This window comes from Danio rerio, chromosome 1 (assembly GCF_052040795.2).
Source record: "Danio rerio strain M-AB ecotype USA chromosome 1, GRCz13ab, whole genome shotgun sequence".
Taxonomy (NCBI): Eukaryota; Metazoa; Chordata; class Actinopteri; order Cypriniformes; family Danionidae; genus Danio; species Danio rerio.
In genome coordinates this window covers 17659641-17680079 of record NC_141021.1, presented here as the reverse complement: position 1 = coordinate 17680079, position 20439 = coordinate 17659641, and the positions used below count along the sequence as shown (strand labels likewise).

At 36.7% G+C, this 20439-nt stretch overlaps 1 protein-coding gene and 1 long non-coding RNA gene across 2 annotated transcripts in view; both read right to left on the bottom strand.

The window, feature by feature from the left end:
* LOC147846759 (uncharacterized) overlaps positions 1-20439 on the bottom strand; it is a 1232122-nt gene that overhangs the window by 641360 nt on the left and 570323 nt on the right. The gene's annotated exons all lie outside the window — the stretch shown is intronic.
* The window catches only part of tusc3 (tumor suppressor candidate 3), a 195535-nt gene continuing 192221 nt past the window's right edge, over positions 17126-20439 (bottom strand). Inside the window, 1 exon segment of the mRNA NM_001020560.2 lies at positions 17126-17250. Within this exon segment, the coding sequence (NP_001018396.1) occupies positions 17235-17250 (16 nt within the window). The 3' untranslated portion in view covers positions 17126-17234.

Genomic DNA, 20439 nt, shown 5'->3' with positions numbered 1-20439 from the left:
CCCATCTGCTCAGAAAAAGTCTCTCTGAAAGCAACTCCTGAATGATAGTAGGCGTCAATTAGCATGTTAAATTCTCAATTATGCACATCTGCAAATTTAGCAAAGGTTTGAACCCGTGTGAAATTCATTTCATGCATGAATGACAAACAACTCTGCTTTTCACAAGCTGTTAGATGCTAATGTCTGCCTGGTGGATTTACAGCGGATTTAATACAGTAGTGAATAGCATATAAGGCTACGTTCCTATTCAGCTATCAAGCCCGCAGGCGGTGCTCATAAAAGATATCATATTTTTTTTCTCTCTTATTTATGAGTTTTTCGCTTTTATCGGGTAGTGTATAGAGAGATGGCAGAACTGATTTGCAATGGCTGGATATGATGCAGACCAGATCAGTGTGAGCATTCCTGACAGCAAAGGGTAAATACTTATTTTCTCAGTGCTCAGAACGGTACCGTCCCTGATGCCTTCAGTGATATCTGGCCTTTACTGTGTGACCCGGTAGAGCTAAATGTCAGTGTCTGGCTGAGTGAATGCAGTACACAGAACACTAGCTGGATTAGGTTTACGGGTAGTTCTTCATGATATCCATCATTTCAATGCAGCCTAACAAATTTGATTATTGCAGGATAGTATGAGGAATAAGCTTGTTATTAAAATGACCTGTTTCATGATGCAAGATATTGGTCATGTAGTTTTTTTTTCTTTAATCTGTGAGCTGTTAATTCATATTTTTCTATATCTTGCCTTTTAAAGTTTTTTTTTTATTATTATCTATGTAAAGTCTAAGAAAATTTAGTCAAACATGGAAAATGTACTGTGTTTTTTTTGTGTTAATATTCTAGTACTATTTGTTACCTGAATTTAAAATTGCAGATTGCATTGTGTTGTGCTTTTAAGGAAAAGGGATTTTTCTAAATTGATTAAAAAAAAAATACTGCTAGGATATTTCATTTCAATTTTATTTTATAATGTGTTAGTAATGTGTTTATTAATATTTAGAAACAGGTATTATTTTCTGATTTTAAATTTTAAATTGTAACGTAAATAATTTTTATTTTGTTTAAAATTATTATTTTTTTATTTGTTTAGCATTTTTTTTCTCATGAAATTGTTCACGATTTTAGAAGTTTTTAAAAATAATTTTTATTTAATTAGAATAATTTTTTTATTTTTATATTTCCAGTTTATTTTTTAAACAATTGTTTTCATTTTTTGACATTATTATTTTAAATAATCAGAATATGCATATTATATATTATGCAGTAATGCATATTGCTATCCCTTATTATATATACTATATTATTGGGTAAGTATTATGTATATATATATACTCACCGGCTACTTTATTAGGTACACCTTACTAGTACCGTACTGGACCCCTTTTTGGACCCCTTTTTGTTTTAATCCTTCGTGGCATAGATTCAACAAGGTACTGGAAATATCCCTCAGAAATTTTGCTCCATTTTGACATGATAGCATCACGCAGTTGATGCAGATTTGTGGGCTGCACATCCGTGATGCGAATCTCCCGTTCCACCACATCCCAAAGGTGCTCTATTGGATTGAGTCTGGTGACTGTGGAGGCTATTTGAGAACAGTGAACTCATTGTCATGATCAAGAAACCAGTCTGACATGATTCATGCTTTATGACATGGAGCGTTATCCTGCTGGAAGCAGCCATCAGAAGATGGGTACACTGTGGTCATAAAGAGATGTACATGGTCAGCAACAATACTCATTACTCAATACTCATTGCTCAATTGGTACTAATGGGTCTAAAGTGTGCCAAAAATATCCCTCACACTATTACACCACTAGCAGCCTGAATCATTTATACAAGGCAGGATGGATCCATGTTTTCAAATTGTTGACCGCAAATTCTGACCCTACCATTCCAATGTCGCAGCAAAAATTGAGACTCATCAGACCAGGCAACGTTTTTTCAATCTTCAATTGTCTAGTTTTGGTGAGCCTGTGCATACTGTAGCCTCAGTTTCCTGTTCTTAGCTGAAAGGAGTGGCACCCGGTGTGGTCTTCTGCCGCTAAAGCCCATCCACGTTAAGGTTTGACATGTTGTGCATACACTATACAGAGATGCTTTTGTTGCACCCACAGAACTGCCGCACACTGGATATTTTCAGTTTTTCTGACCATTCTGTGTAAACCCTAAAAATGGTTATGCGTGAAAATGCCAGTAGATCAGCAGTTTCTAAAATACTCAGACCAGCCCTTCTGGCACCAACAACCATGCCTCATTCAAAGTCACTTAAACCTTTCTTCCCCATTTTGATGCTTGGTTTAAACTGCATTGATTATTTTTTCTTGTTGATGAAATGAAATAATAGTCTATCTAATATTAAATATCAGTGTTCTAAAAGAGATGCTTCTGAAATATATTCATTCATTTTCTTGTCGGCTTAGTCCCTTTATTAATCCGGGGTCACCACAGCGGAATGAACCGCCAACTTATCCCGCAAGTTTTTACGCAGCGGATGCCCTTCCAGCCGCAACCCATCTCTGGGAATCATCCACACACACATTCACACACACACTCACACACCACGGACAATTTAGTCTACCCAATTCACCTGTACCGCATGTCTTTGGACTGTGGGGGAAACCAGAGCACCCGGAGGAAACCCACGCGAAGGCAGGGAGAACATGCAAACTCCACACAGAAACGCCAACTGAGCCGAGGTTCGAACCAGCGACCTTCTTGCTGTGAGGCGACAGCACTACCTACTGCGCCACTGCCTCACCCACTTCCGAAAAATAACAATATTAAAATCACATGCTCTCTTTATCACATGTAAAATAAAATAAAAATCTTTCACTGATTCATTCATTAAGTGTTTCAGCAGACTGCATCATTATCAGTGCTTACATAATGCAACCTATTTCTGTTTTTAGAAAATTTACTTCCCATTAAGCTTATTCTTACTATTTAGCTGGTTGCAAAAACACCTCTAAGCTTCTTTTAAGTCTTTACATCTAAACTAACATCCTACAGATCACAATATAAAATGGCAAAGCAAGTTCACACATTTCTGTAGGTCCAACATTAGAGTTCAGCCCAGTACCAGGACTAAAGAAGGTCACGACAGAAACGCCACTGCCTACTCTTTCCCTTCCTCGTACCAGTCCAACTCTATTTTCCTCTATACCTCCATTTATCATAACGACTAGCTCACAGGAGGTCTGTGTTTGTTTCTTGGCATGCAGGTGGGCGGCTACACACTCTCACGGGCACAATTCATCCTGGCACACAAGACTCGGGTTCGTCCCAGCGAGGTCATGTTGTTTTCTTAGATCTGAAAAAACTAATCTCCCATTGTTTTTTCTTCTCTACGTAATTCCATTCCATCATGTGGAAAACTGGGCCCGGCTGTGACAGCTACGGGGAAAAGATGCAAATAGCAGTCTTGAATCATTGGAGTTTTTTTTCTAGCCATTCTGTCACTTCGGTGACTTCCTGCCTTTTCAACAGGTCCCATGATGTGTGCGTGTCATTAGGACTGCCTATTAAACATGTCATCACAATGGCAGCACCAGAGCAGCCTGTCTCTTTGGTTATCACTGAAGCATATCTACGCTAAGACTGTGTGATGGGGTCCCTCGGCTCGCAGAACGACACTGTCTGCATCATATTCGGCTGCCGTTAGCATTAGTCTCCAATGACATGGGCTGCCGATGCCTTTTACAGAGAACACATATTCATTCCAAACAATTAGCTATCTATTTTAAGTCATACACTAAAATAGCGGAGCTTGATTTATGTATTCAATCAAATGTGACTAACTCTAATAGACTCGTGCTGTTTTTGGGATCAAACTATTTGTTATTTAAAGGGTGTAAAATTTAAAAGCTACAATACATTGTGCATTATTTTGTGGGTATTTTGGGATGAAGCTTCCCAGACACATCATGGAGACACCAATGATATATTCAATATATCTTCTGAAAAAAATCAAGTATATGCCCTGTTTATTTCAAACCTAATTTGCCCATATGTGGGTTTTTCTGCTGGGAAAACATTAGGCCGACCAATAGAGTACTTTAATGTGGAACATTCTAAGTGAAAGGGAGGAGAAATATTCTCTCCAAAGACTTCATGGATCATGAAAGCGGTTTGTTCCGGCTAAGCACTTTAATTAATTAATGATTAATTAGTGTTGATTTAACACTAAATTGAATCCAGATTTGGAAGTGAGGCCCTCTCATTGATTTTTATAACTCTTGGCCTTCGGTGTGTATGTGTGTGTGAGAGAGGAAAAACAGGGGAAGCATTTCATTTAGTTTGTGCAAACTTGCAATACTGTGTAATTTAAAAAGATTAAGTTGGTAAATATAATTACAATGACAATTTTATGAGACGTTAAACTACAGAAATTGCTGTAGTGCTGTATGTAGAGAAATAGTTCTCAGTATGTTATTTTTTTTATTACAGCTAAATGTTTTTAACAGATGCCAACATGGGCCACCAAAAATACTAATTTCAGCTTTACAATTATATTTGACCTTTTTAATAACATTACATGTTTTATCCTGAAATTTCAAAGATAGTTTGGATTGATCAGCTTCTTCCTGCAATCAGATTCTTGCTAAAACCAAGGGTCCGTTCTTCGTACCTCGCTTAAATGATCTAAGATGATTTGGCAGATCCTGGATCTTTTAATCTTGATAACTGATCTCTCGCTTATTTGGTTCTTCAAACAAGTTCGCGAATCAGATTAGAATGTCTGAATGAACTGATCTGAGATCGCTGCGTGTGTTGTGAAGGACAGATCTATCGATCCTCGAAATCATGATCAGCAATGCAACGATTGGCTGACGGCACAGCAGCGTAATGACATCATCTGATTAATATTCAATTATCCATGTGAGCAAAATTACATCAAATTAGCAGTAAACGGTTTGTTAAATATGACACGCAAGAACTTCACATTTGTTGTGAGCTGCAGGCTTTACACTTTCATTTGTCAAGACAAGAGTATTCATCATGTATTTCAATGCAAATCAATGTATTTAGTTCTTCATTTAGAAAAGATTTTCTTTATTATAGTAGCCGTTTTTTAATCGGTGTAAAGAATTACTGGTTGTTTCCAAAAGCATTTTGATATTGGTAAAGGCGTCTGCAACTTTTGTGAAGCATCACTGGCATATTAACTGTCAAAACATGTTTATGACTGCATAAATGTATTATTGCTTTTAAAAATAGTCACATATTCTGCATTTCTATTATACACAATTTGTACTAAAGCGATCTAAAAAGTTCATGTCAATAAGTTTTCTCTTTGCACCACCAGGTGGCAGTCTTTGTACTTTCATTTCGAGGGTGCAGATTGCATACGTTTTATTAATATGTATAACTTTATTTATTTTATTAATGACTATAACTTTTATATATATAGTTAAAAAATATTTACTATTTTCCCCAAGTTTATATAACTGCTACTGTAAGAAAATATCAGAACTCGGTACATACTTTCTGTATTATCTTTGCTTGAACTGAGCCGATCTAATCCTGTTTATATGATTTGAACCTGCTCCCGATCAGGTTTGACCTAGCAGATCTGTTGCCATGACAACAACTCTCGGATCAGCTTTGAAGAACGAAACGATCCTGGATCGTGTCAAATCGTCAATATCCAAATCCAGCTAACTGAGTAATCCACGTACGAAGAACAGACCCCAGGATTGCAAAACTGACATCATCGTTATCATTGTTGCATTAATATTTATAGTACCCTGTGAAACCCCAGGACTGACCTAAGGGGATTCTAAATGCCAATTCATGCTGTACTTCAAGTGCATGTGGTAGTTCCAGCCTATAGTCTTTGTACAATCACATAAACCACCCCTGATGCAGATCTCTCAAAATATCTAGTAAACGTGGTAACGAGTGTGGGTGGAGCTGAGAGCTGTGGGAGCAGAGTGAGGCCAGTGGCATGAATGTTTAACAAGCGTTGAGTCCCCCGTAGAGGAGCTTCGGATGGGTATTTTTGTTTCGTGTTTACTTTATGATTAAAAGTGTTGAACATTTGCCTCTTCCTTGAATGAGAGTGAGTTTGAGGTGCTTCTATAATTGCTTCTATATATGCTTGCATTCCCAAGGACTTCCCAAAACTCAATACACCGCCAAAGTTGACATAGTGGAACATACAAATCCCACTGCCTACTAGTGTTTCAGAAGTGCTATAGCCAGAACAGTACAGACAGAATGTGAAAGTATAAATACTCAGAACAGCATCAGCTAGGTGTTAGGTATGTGCCGTGGAGGTTTGGTGATCACTCGACACATAGACTAATTAAAAATCAGACTCTAGACTAACATTTGTGTCTGCTACTTTTCCCCATGACTTTAAATATGTAAGCCTCTGTTGGCTAGCAACTTCCTGCTATCCAAAACAAAAATTTATGTTTCCATAAACATAACTTTACTTCAGATATGTCTTTCAAATGTTTTTTGTTTAGTGCCACGAAAAGACTTCACTGTTTGAGAAAGTGAAAATGAAAGTGAGGCACGGACGTACAGGTGGACTAATGTAGCCTAATAAAACATTTATTGGCTGGATTACCAAAAAGATTGTATTTTTAGGGTGATGAATTAATTACTGTAAATAAGGTGACAGACATTCATAGCTTAATTTTAAATCTAAATAGAAGCTTTGAATCTAGATATGACTAGAAAATAGCCCCTTTCACACATACAGACCTTTCCGGAAAATTACCGGCAATTTTCTGGAAAGGTTGTATGTGTGAACAGGTCCTTTTTGAAAATACCGGTAAATTCGTTCTGGCTATTTTCCGGAAAGAGAAGTTGTAACATTACCGGCAATTTGCCGGAATGCTGCGCTGTGTGAATGCAGAAGGAAGATTACCGTAATAAGCGCGTGCACGTCTAGAACGTGCTGACGTGAGACGTCTGCTTTAGCCAATCACAACAGTCAGACGCATTTACGTCCGCGCGGTATGTGATAATAAAAGCCTTTGAATATTTTTCCAGACACATTTAGCTGCTAGAAGTTAGTCAGATTACGTTTATATGTTCTTCTTAATGTCAACTGTGTAAATAATCATCGATGAGATGCTTATGATAAGCCGTTGTTTGTTTACCTTCAAGCTTTGCGTGTGCCTGTAAACAGCCTGTGAGCGCCTGCACACGCACATATTATGAACATCTCGACATGAGAAAGTGATCCTGCGAAAGTTGTTCACAATATTGATCATCCACAGAGTTTGTAATTTAGTCAAATGTTTACAAATACAAGCGCAGCCGTTTAAAGCTCATTTGTGGTGAATGATGTCAGAATTTACCGGTATTTTGGAATGAATGTGTGAATGCTCTTTTCCGGAAAATTTCCATAACGTCCTCGCCTGTGTGAACAGCGCTTTTTTGAATATACCGGTAAAGTAGTTCCAGAAATTTTCCGGATATTTACCGGTATCACTGTGTGAAAGGGGCTAATGTCTTATGTGAGAACGGTCTGAATGACCGATATGGTAATTCTAGTAGTTATAAAAATGATGGTAGTTCCGTTGTTAGGGCCTGTTTTCATTATGGTCTTGTCGTTATTTTCAGTGAACAGATCCCAAGTGGTCAGCACTTGGGTATTCTACCTGGTGTTAACTTTGACAGCTAATGAGCTAGCAGGTAAACAAGCAATTAGAAAGGATAAGGATGACAATTTGATCATAATTTGTGTGTGTGATAAACAGCAGTGGAGTTTGGTTCACCTTGCTTTGGTGCTCTTTCGCACATGTGACCAAGTACATCCAAGCATAAGATCTCAATATGAAATCAATCCAATCTGAAAGTGGTTCTATGGGCAAAACTTAAATTCCTTTATACACCATTTACATATGTGATTAATGCAATGCAATAGTGCTAACATTGTCAAAAATACAAATTACTGTGTTTGTGGTCTCAATATATTAACCCGTAAATGGACATAACAGTGTCTATTCTTCCTACAATTATTCATCATAGTCTTGATGTCAGATTTATTAAACAATAAAGAAAAACATTTTTAGTAAAAAACTACTTCAGAATCTAGTCCGAGGGTCCGTTCTTCGAACGTGGATTACTCAATTAGTTGGATTTGGTTATTACACGATTCAGGATTGTTTCGTTCTTCAAAACCCATCCGAGAGTTGCCATAACAACAGTTCAGGTACTGTAGCTCAAACTTGCTCAGGAGCAGGCTTATTCCATAAAAACAGGATTAGATTGGGTAATTTCAAGCAAAGGTAAAAGTATGTTCTGAATTCTGGTATTTTCTTATAATAGTAGTTATACACACTTGGGGAAATAGTAAATGGTAAAAAAAATACTACTAATAATAATTAATTTTAAAAATAATAATAATGATGATGATGATAATAATAATAATAATATATTAGTCAGTCAATCGTTGCATTGCTGATCATGATTTCGAGGATCAACAAATCTGTCCTTCACAACACACGTAGCAATCCCTATCTATATATTTTAATCTGATTCACTAACTTTTTTGGAGAACCAAATTAGCCAGAGATCAGTTATCACGATTAAAAGGCACTTCTTGTAAAAATTAGGGATGTGACCCGGTATCCTGGTATGATGGCCTCCCAATCATCCCCATCCACCGAATTGGCTCTATCACTGTTTCTCCAATCCACCTAAAGCTAGTGTGTGGTGAGTGGAATGGATGCTGCACACTGGTGGTGCTGTGTAGAGACTGCGCTCATGATTGTAAAGCACTTTGTGTATATACATAAATGGGCATTATAAATACACATTACATTACATTACAAGATTAAAATCTGCCAAATCATCTTAGATCATTTAAGCAAGATACAAAGAATGGACCCCTGAACTCAAAGGTAATTAATACATTATATTTATGTACTTATTGTATTATAAGCAGTGCTCAGATGACAAGGTTTTTACAATATATGAGACTTGAAACAATTTCCAATTCATAATGTTTTATTCAATAAAATATTCACAAAGTATTACTTATTAACGGGGTTGTTCATTCATGCCAATTTGAACACCAACCAGGATTTTATTTTCCAAAATGAATGATCTTGTGTTAGAGAAGTCACAGTAGTTGTACTCATTTAGCAAATTGATAGCAACTAAAAATTCAAATTTGAAGTATAAAAAGACTTAAACTAACTCAAGTTAGTTCAAGTGCTGTTAAAAAGATTTTATTCAGAAATCTAAAACGTCATTAGGAAGTTCCCTAGGGAACCCATGACTCAAAACCACACTTTTTTTTCTCGAGGGTTTCAGCACAAAAAACTGAAGAGCTCTGCAAAAACACAGAGTTACTCATGTGGGTTATTATAGCATAGAAGTCCAGCAAAACATCAGCTCGCCGAGGGTCTCAAATCTTTGATTCAGGAAGTGTGTGCGACAATGTGTACCTACGTAATTACACTCTTTGAACCTTCAAAACATCCTGTAATATGCAGTGAAAAAACTATAATTATATAAATAAATAACAAGCCTTGCAATTAAACGCTACTTCCTCAAGTTATTTTTGGAGAACATGAGAGGGAAATGCAAATTGTGTTTATGAGTCCCCGCAATTGTATTTCTTTTTAAAATCCAGTTCTTCCCTTGAGGATAAGCACTGAAAGTAAGATGACAGAGCGCTGGCAGCTATTAGAGTTCCTCTCTGCTGTGTGACACCACCTACTGTGACAGAATTAAACCGTAATGAGTTAATATCTTCTGGGCTTTTATGGAGGTTATGAGTCACCTGCATGGCAATGCTCATGCGATGCAGCGTCCATGTCTGAAGCGGGTTTGACTTGATTAAGAGGAGTGCAATAAATCCTTGTGAAAGCTCTTTCATGTTAAGGGCCGTTCACACACTGACAGTTGCTGTAAAGAGTTCAGCTACTCAACTGCACATCACATGAGCCCCACTTTCTAGTTCTAATGGTAGTTGCAACATATATTTGTTTCTCAGTTGCATGATATATAACGCTCATTGCAGATGAATTACTTTTTTTTAACATTGAAAACCACTCTAAAATGTCCTTTAGCTAGTAGATAAATCCAGTTAAGGTAGCACTAATCACACTTCTATTGGTTGGCATTTTGCTATTAGCACATTTGCATAAAATTTTCATTGTAATTTTGCGGAAAGTTAATGAAATTATAGATTTAGGTTGCTTTGGCCCAATCCCAATTGTCCCCCTTAGGCTTTCCCCTCAACCCTTCGTTTTGCACATTTACGTGAATGGGTAGGGTGTCCCATTTCTCTTTAGCTTGAAGGTGTAAGGCTAAGGGGAAGGGCTAATTAGCCCCTGAAACGAATATTTTTTCAGACCAAGAGGTACAAAAAAAAAATTAAAAATCCCTGAATACACCACCAACAATGGCACACGGAAGTCTGGAGATGCACAAACTAGTATTGCTTGTCATTATAAATGTTTACAACAAACAAGCACACGTTTTAATACATTCTTAATTAATTTAATACATTTAATACAAAACTATTATAAAAATGCTAAATTTTGCCATCTATAATCTATTATAATAAGTACTGTATAGTAGTCCCACAACATACGTTCACGTCTGTCACTCGATGATCCTGTCAGAAAAGTCTAGTGGCTGTGAATGAGCTTTTTACAGTGCCTGCTATAATATTAATGTTGTTTTCTTGCGTTTATATAGATGAATATGGCCAAGGTGTAAATGCGCCGTATAGTTACAAGCTTGTTGTCACATTATATAGTTATGATAACATGATATCGATGCCTTCATGGAATTCCTGAAGATAAATATAAAAAATAACGCAACTGGAATAACTACAGCAGGCGAGATCATCGATCTCATATGAAGTAAGAGATTGTGATGACGTGTGGAGGTGTTTTGGTGTGTCATTTCTTAGAGGCAAAATTTGAAGCCCTTCCCCTGCACACTCAAGGGTTTCAAGGGTAAGAGGTAGGGGTAAAAAATATAATTGGGATTGGGTCTTTCTCAATGCAAACTATAAACACTGGCAAATCTTGTTTTTCTTTTACTCGTTTTTCATTAAAACATTTACACTGAATCTGACAATATTATTACTAGAATGAACATTCTGACTGTTGATTTTTTTTTTTTTTTTGTCATACATATATTTAAACCTTCTACTGAGATTTTAGAATTAAACTTTGAATGCAGGTCATATACCTGTACATACACTCACCGGCCACTTTATTAGGTACCCCTTCCTAGTACCGGGTAGGACAGCCTGTTGCAGGGGTGGCCAATCCTGTTCCTGGAGATCTACCTTCCTGCAGATTTCAGTTGCAACCCTTATCAAACACACCTGTCTGTAATTATCAAGTGGATTTAACGTCCTAATTAATTGGTTCAGGTGGGTTTGATCAGGGCAGGAGCTAAACTGTACAGGAAGATAGATCTCCAGGAACAGGATTGAGCAGCCCTGGCCTATTGCCTTCAGAACTGCCTTAATCCTTTGTGGCATAGATTCAACAAAGTACTGGAAAATTCCTCAGAGATTGTGGTCCATATTGACATGATAGCATCACGCAGTTGCTGCAGATTTGTTGGCTGCACATCCATGATGTGAACCTCCCATTGCACCACATCCCAAAGGTGCTCTATTGGATTGAGTTCTGGTGACTGTGGAGGCCATATAAGTACAGTGAATGCATTGTCATGTTCAAGAAACCAGTCTGAGATGATCCACATTATTTCCCAAATTAGGTTTAACAGAGCGAGAGAATTTTTACAGTATGTCTGACAATATTTTTTCTTTTGGAGAAAGTCTTATTTGTTTTATTTTGGCCAGAAAAAAGCAGTTTTATTTATTTTAGATGCACTTTAAGGTCAAAATTATAAAGCCCCTTAAAGCTATATTTTCTTTTTCTTGATAGTCTACAGAACAAACCATCATTTTACAATAACTTGCCTTATTACCCTAGTTAACTTAATTTACATAGTTAAGCCTTTAAATGTCACTTTAAGCTGTATATAAGTGTCTTGAAAAATATCTTGTCAAATACAGAATATTTACTGTCATCATGGCAAATATAAAATCAGTTATTAAAACTATTATCTTTAGAAATGTGTTGAATAAATCTGCTCTTCGTTAAACCATAATTGGGGAAAAAAATAAACAGTGCTAATAATAGGGGGGGAGGTTGGGGGGGGGGTAATAATTCTGACTTCAACTGTATATATGCATACTTATACATGTATACATATATTTAGTTAGTTAGTTAGTTTTATATCAAATTGGTTACTGGACTACTTCCAATATATTTACTACCAATAATGGCAAGCGGAAGAGTAAAGTTTTGTCTACTACAGTAAAAATATTGTTTTTGAAAGATTGAAAGTTCATTTTTGTTATCACAAAGTTATGTTTTGCTTTTATTCTAAAATACTGTTTTATAACAAGTGTAAACTGCAACTTACATACTGTAAACTTGCATCCCATCTTGGTAAAAAGCAGTGGGCACAGCTTGAGTTGCACATGTTGATATAGGCATACCACCATTTACCTGTGTCTTCAGTTTATTCATCAATCCTCTTCAGTACGCCGCTCTAACAAATAATAAAAGCACACTAGAAACAGAGAGGGGGAGTTGTTTGAAAGCATTACAGAGGGGGGGAGAAAAAGAAACGTGGGGGAAAAAAACCCTACAAATGGAACTGCCATCTCTTCTCTGCACAAATGAAGGATGGAGTGGTGGCCGCTAATGTCCTTTGACAGCTAAAGAGGAATTACTGCCAGCTTGATTTTTCACAATTGTAATGCTGCTACTGTTTCTGATTTAATGTCAAATGCCCTCTTTCCATATTTGCTTGAAGCTATAATTCAGCTGAGCATCAACAATGGCACTGCTTTCATGACTATGATGTCTAGCTGCGCAGAGCCATGTGCTTACATTTGTGTGCCACATGAAAAAGGGATTTATAAATCATTATAAAATGCATAAACAATACATGTCTAAAATATAAGCCCTACAGCACATTCCACATTAGCAAGAAATAAATCATTCAAAATTATAATAAATGACTCTGGACTACAATAAAAACCACTGGTATTTTTTTGGCAATTGCAATTGGCTTTTGCCATGCGCTTGATCATTAATAAGTTCTGATACATCAGTAAGAACTTAATTTGGACAAATCTAAAGGCAATTTTCTCAATATTTAGATCTGAACCCTCAGATTACAGGCTTTCAAGTTGTTTTCCAAATATTGTCCTGTACTAGCAAATAATCTCTTATATCAGTGGTCCAAAACCTTTTTATTACCGCAGACCAGTGTCCTGACGTTTTATCCTACCCATCAGATTATCAGATAACACTGTATTTGAATGGTTCTAAGGTTGGGGTTAGGGATTAGGTAGGTTATATCACACTACCCCACATTAAAATTTACACTGACAGCAAAATCTGATAGGTAGCATATTGCGTCACATCAAAAAGTGCTACCTACTTTTTGAATGGAAGGTAGGACAATCTGACAGGTTAAGATAAATCGACAACACCAGTCAGCGCTTGACAATTTTACTGCAACTTGGTAGGGAATGAAGTGGATTGCTAAGTGACCATTAACAGTTTTCTCAGAGGATGCTAAGCTGACAAAACATTGCTGTAGCTCTGATACAAGTTTTATTGATGGAGAAAATTAAAAATCACTGCAGTGTCTGGGTGAGACATTTTCAACTGCCTGTGCTAGGAAAACGTGTGCGCAATGCTTACAATATACGTACACAAGTAACATACTTCCATTGGAAATAATGAACTTGTGTGCGTAAAAGACATTATATGTGAACAAGGCTGTCATCAGTTGCAGTCTACAGCAGTAGATCTTTTACTTGCACTGACATGCTGGATTCACCTGATTTGTTGACAAATGGGTTGCAGATCCATTCCTTGGCAGTTCGTGGGTCCTTCTTTGACCCAGTGGGTCCAATTGATCCACAAACCGGTATCGGTCCATGGCCCGAGGACCACTGACTTATATTATTGGTCCTTTAATTATACTGTATTATCAAGTTTTACTATAGGTACTTTTTACATGTAAATAACATAGCATAAATATTCATTCATTCATTTTCTTTTTGGCTTAGTCCCTTTATTAATCAGGGGTCGCCACAGCGGAATGAACCGTCAACTTATCCAGCATATATTTTACACCTTGGATGTTCTTCCAGCTGCCACCCATCTCTGGGAAACATCCATACATACTCATTCACACATACACTACGGACAATTTAGCCTACCCAATTTACCTGTACCGGATGTCTTTGGACTGTGGTGGAAACCAGAGTACCCGGAGGAAACCCACGAGAACATGCAAACTGCTCACAGAAATGCCCACTGGCCCAGCCGAGGCTCGAACAAGTAACTTTTTTGCTGTGAGGCAACAGCACTACCTACTGCGCCACTGCGTCACCCCTAGCCTAAATATATTCAGGGTTATTTATAAAAGCCTTATAAAGTTTTTCTTGAAATTGTTTTGTACATTTAGAATATACATTTAGTACACATTTGACACATTTGATGAATCATGATTTATTCATGAAAATGTTCATATCAACATTTTTTTTTTTTTTTTTTAGTCATTTAGCAGACGCTTTTATCCAAAGCGACTTACAAATGAGGACAAGGAAGCAATTTACACAACTAAGAGCAACAATGAATAAGTACTAAAGGCAAGTTTCAGGTCTGTAAAGTCTAAGAAGGGAAGTGTTAGTAGTTTTTTTTTTTTTTTTTTTTTTTTTTTTTTTTGTACAGTTAGTGTGATATTCAAAGAGGCAATTGCAGATTAGGAAGTGAAGTGGAGACTAAATAGTTGAGTTTTTAGTCGTTTCTTGAAAATAGCGAGTGACTCTGCTGTTCTGATGCAGTTAGGGAGTTCATTCCACCAACTGGGCAGATTGAGCGTGAGCGTGAGCGAAAGTGATTTTTTCCCTCTTTGGGATGGAACCACGAGGCGACGTTCATTCACAGAACGCAAGTTTCTGGAGGGCACATAGATCTGCAGAAGTGAGTGCAGATAAGAAGGTGCTAGGCCAGAAGTCACTTTGTAGGCAAACATCAGAGTTTTGAATTTGATGCGAGCAGCAACTGGCAGCCAGTGCAAACGGAATAGCAGCGGAGTGACATGTGCTCGTTTAGGTTCATTGAAGACAACTCGTGCTGCTGCATTCTGGAGCAGTTGAAGAGGCTTGATAGAGTTAGCTGGAAGCCCAGCTAGTAGAGAGTTGCAGTAATCCAGTTTGGAGAGAACAAGAGCTTGAACAAGGAGTTGAGCTGCATGTTCAGATAAGAAGGGTCGGATCTTTCTGATGTTATAGAGTGCAAATCTGCACGATCGAGCAGTTCTAGAAATGTGGTCAGAGAAGTTTAGTTGGTCATCAAGTTCATCCTCATGTTTTATGGTATCTGCAGGTTTCTAATTATTATTAAGACTTTTTAAGACCAACTGTAAAGACCAACTGTAAAGTATATTAATTTAAGTTACAAAAAAAGCACAACAAATTAATTACCATCCCTAAAACTCTTTATTATAAAGAAAGAGTAAAAAAGCTTGAAACCAATCTTTAAACAGACTAATAATAACTTCAGTTTCAAAGCAGAAACAAAATCTTAACAGGGTCAGTTTGACTGCATTTTTAAGACCTTAGAAACTAATATTTAAAACAATTTAAGACTGATTAAGGTCTTATTTTTATACTATGGAATTTAAGACTTTAAGAATCCACAGACACCCTGTGTTTAGTGAATGAGACCCAGCGTTTTTTCTTCCACCCAAAAAACAGATGTACTGTACAATACTGAATAGTGTGTGTGAAAAATGAGAGCGTATGAGCTGGAAGGGCATCCGCCAAAAAACATATGGTGAAATAGTTGGTGGTTCATTCTGCTGTGGCAACCCCTGATAAAAAAAGGACTAAGTGGAAAGAAAATAAATGAATTACTAATTTTACAATACAGAATTTAAATAAAAAACAAACAAACACAACTAATTAATTAACATCCTAAACACTCTATTATATAGAAAGGGTAAAAAAATCTCAAAACAATCTTTAAACTGACTAATAATAACTTCGGTTTCGAAATTGAGCTGGTTCTGATTGCACTTTAAAGACGTTTTAATACTAATTAAGGCCTATACTATGGAATTTAGGACTTTTTAAGAATTTAAGGATCCGCTGACACTGTGTTTAGTGAATGAGACCCAGTGTGTTTTTGCTTCCATCCAAAAAATGTATTTACTGTACAATACTGAATAATAAATCATCAATGAGATATTTTGAGCTCAAGCTTTACAGACAGGCATGCGAGATTTGTATTACATTTTGCAAAAAAATAGATTATAGATCGCTTGCACTAAACATATTTCTACTATTAAGTTAAAAGCAGATTCGTCTATGTGACTAAATTAAATTTTACTAAAGTAAAATGATGAGATTAATTGAACGTACAATCCCTAATTAAATGCTCTTTGACAACAACATAAAAGTTTTAATGAAGCAGATGTGCCAATAAATGTTGATGTATTAGAAGCTCGCAGGCAGGGTTGACATTATTGTCTATGATGACAGCTAATTTAGAATTTTAGCCTTTAAGGAAATCTTTGCTTCCAAGAAAAAAAATCTCCCTCCCGGCTCCCTTGTTTGAAGTTAAATAAATGCGTTCGTTCTGATATTGGAATGAATTTAATTGGATCAGTGGTAGCCGAGTTGGTTTTAATAAAGAAGATTACCACCCCCTTTCACGACCTACCCAAAATAAATGGGAAAAAAAATCTAATGCTTGAATATTTCTTCACAGATTTCAAAAGAAAGACGAGAAAACAAGTCATAAGGAGGAAAAAAAAGTGACTGAAGGGGACAAAAAGAGGACACAATCTGCTGAGGCGCGCACAATGGCCTCAAGAGAGGTATCAAAAATGCCAATAACAAATAACAGCCTCACACACACACATTATACACACCTCCCTTTCCATAAAAAACCTTCAGGACACAATACTCAATTTGCAATTAAAAATGAAAACCAGTCATATAAGCGAGCGAGCGATTCATTTGACTTCAATGGACGCGCACACTTTGCTTGCAGAAAAAAGAAAACACGCACACAGAGCGCGGTGGTAGGTAATAGTTTAGTTTATTTATCTTAGGTCACACATGCAGTGCGTTACAGTCCAATTCATGCATGAAACCCCTGAAGAACGGCAGCTTTTTCTTTCACGGCATGATCTTATTTAATCAGGAAGCTGAAAGAGACATGAAGAGAGAAATAAAGTGAGAAGGATAAAGGAGAGGAATGTGAATAATGACGGGAATTGACGTCATCGTCTAATGGTTATGAGAAAATGGCTATAGACTGAGAAAGATCATTCATTGGAGGCTCTACAAATACTTCTGCCGCCAGAGCCGCTGTACTTTTAAATGCATTTTATTTGACTCATTAGCTTGAATCCTGGCGAATGTAGATGCAGCGAGCGAGAGAGAGATGTTTCCAGATTGAGTAAGTCTCTGGCTCTATTCACTGCGCTTTTGAAGGACTCCGTAATGTAAACAAATCATTCTCCTTTCACTGACTGGTTTTTCATGAACTGACACTTGTGACAACTTTGCTGGCTTTTCCTCTTTTCATAAACAGGCTACATGGCGGTATAGCAAACATTGAAAGTATATTAAATGCAAGGGTCTCCTTGGAATAAGATTTATGTAACAGTCAAATATGGGTGAAATAGTGTTTCATTGCCAATGAGCATAACATATTCATGTAAACATGAAAGAACATAGTCTTTCCCTGATAAGTACTTATGGACCCTTTTCACAATTCTGGGTTTCTCAGTACAGCAGAAGTCGTCATAGTTGGGTAAACTTAGAGTGCAGTGAATGGGACAGTACAACAAGCATTAATATAATGAAAGAAAAGCTCAGCGATGATCTTATTAAAACTTTTAGAAAATGACAAAAAAATAAATAAATTGTGTGTAACTGATAATGACAGCCAGAAGAGGGAACAACGTCAAATGTACTGTCCTGCTCCATAGATGCTGCATTAGAAACATCTCACACAAGCTGTAATTAGTTTTTTAATTTTTTTATTTGATGTAGAGATCTGCATTCCTGCGGCTGTACCGTGCGAGCTGGGGGACCCGACTAGATTTCTTGCGGCACAGAAATAAATTTCCGAATAAAACGCGGGAGCGGTCGGTCACTGTGATGTAAATTGAATGGGAGCGGACGGTCTAACAATATTGCTCCCGAATCCCAATGTTGCGCACGTATGTGTGTGAATGAGACAGCGTGATGCTTTGTTTAGTTTATTTGTTGGTGTCTATGTGTGTGAATGAGAGTGAGAGCTTTGTGCTGTCTATGTGTTTGTGTGGGTGTGTGTAGGTGTTTTTGTGACATATCAGGACACTTATCTGTATAATGACATGGGTATGACACAGGCATTACAAAAAGGGGGTGAAATATGAGGACATTGGTGACGTCCTCATTTCTCAAAATGCTTTTAAATCCAACAGGATGAGTTTAATCAGAGAGTAAAGCTGCACACAGTCTCCTGTGATGGTTGGGTTTAAGGGTGGGGTGGGGTAAGGACAATACAATATATGGTTTGGGCAGTATAAAATGAATGGAAACCTACGTAATGTCTCCACTTTTCACAAAAACAAACATGTGTGTGTGAGTGTGTGTGTGTGAATGAGAGAGTGAGCTTCGTGCTGTCTATGTATGTGTGTGAATGAGAGAGAGCTTTGTGTTGTCAATGTGTGTGAATGAGAGAGAGAGCTTTGTGTTGTCTATGTGTGTGTTTATACAGACAGCTTGTTGTTGTTGGGTGGTTCCTTAGCGGGAACGGCCGCGACCGGTGGAAAATGGGGCGGGTCGGGCAGCAGGACAACAAATGCAGAATATAAGCGGGAGTGGTCAGGTTCGGACTAAAACCTTGCGGGAGCAGGATTCAAAATTTCCTCTTATTCGATGCAAAGATGATAAAATATTTGCGTAAATACATACAAAAGTACATATTTATATATTTTTTTATCTAAATGGACTTAAACCAAAATCCCTTTAAGGCAAGTCATTTCACTCGGTGGCCATCTTTGAAATGCCTCTCAGGCAGTATGCATGGATATTCTGTCTGAATGAGGAAACACCAAATTCTTTTTTGCCAAGCTTACGATTACATTACATATTTGGAAGCACCAATAAACTTAAAAGTTAAAGTTGTGTTCCTAAATGTCCGAATCAAACAAAATCGGCATATTTTTAGGTTGCCCAAGCTAATGTGCACTCGAAAGGAAGGAGATCACGACACTAAGCCGATTTACATATTATCATCCTCTGGATAATGATCGTCTGATTGTGCTGGTCTTCAGAAGTAATTTGTAACTTGGTCTTAATGGCGAATGAAATTGGTCTTAATGAAAGCAACTCTTTGTTTACAAGTTTGTGGGCGTTTGAGCAATTGCTGTCATGTGATGCATTTGACAGGAAACATACCTCACATTTGTTTCATACAGATTACAAAACCAAAAAACGCTTGTTTTCAAGTGTAATTGGTTCATTTAAAAGTACAGATTTCAAGCTTTATTAGGATACATTTCTTCTGTCTGTAAAGCAAGTATTTACTGAGATTCACCCCGGAGAAACGCCAGTCTATAGCGATCTATGTTTGGCTACTATACTTGCAGGCGGGACTTCATTTGCTATTTTGACAATTACACTTTTCCCCATTCAAAACTACACCAGTGACATGACTGATGTACTCCGTAGTCTTTATTTAAGCTTATGGTGACAGTTAAACCAGTCTTGTGAAAAGGGTCCATTAAATTTATAAAGGAATATGCAATCATTCAAAATTAGGATATTTAAAGTAATTACTAACATTTAATTTTTTAGGGGGTTTTAAAATTACTATTATTTTGGGGCAGCACTGTGATCCAGTCTTGTGTCATTAAATAGTTTGTTCTAAATATTGTTCGAAATGACTGAATTCTATATAGTGGCTGTCTTTTGTACAATCATGATCAAAATGTGTAACAGTCTTTAAAATGACAAAATTAAAAATCATGATGCTTAAAATACACTTTTTTTTTCAACCGATAAACAATGTGGGTTCCTCTGAAAATGATAAGCATATTATCAAAACATTAAAAAGTCTTCTGAAGCAATCAAATATTCTGTATATGAAGTAGCAAAGCTGAACAATTTATTTATTATATCTATTTTTAGTACAGCAATTGAATGCAGCAAGAATAAAAAAAGATAAAATAATAATAATAATAATAATAATATCAATTATTATTTAAAAATATTTAAAAAAAAATCTCATAAAAATAATTACATTAACATACTTATAAGGGTGTCTTTAATTTTTTTGTTAAACAATTAATTTTTTGGTAACACTTTAGAATAACTATCCGTTATAACTAGTTAATAGA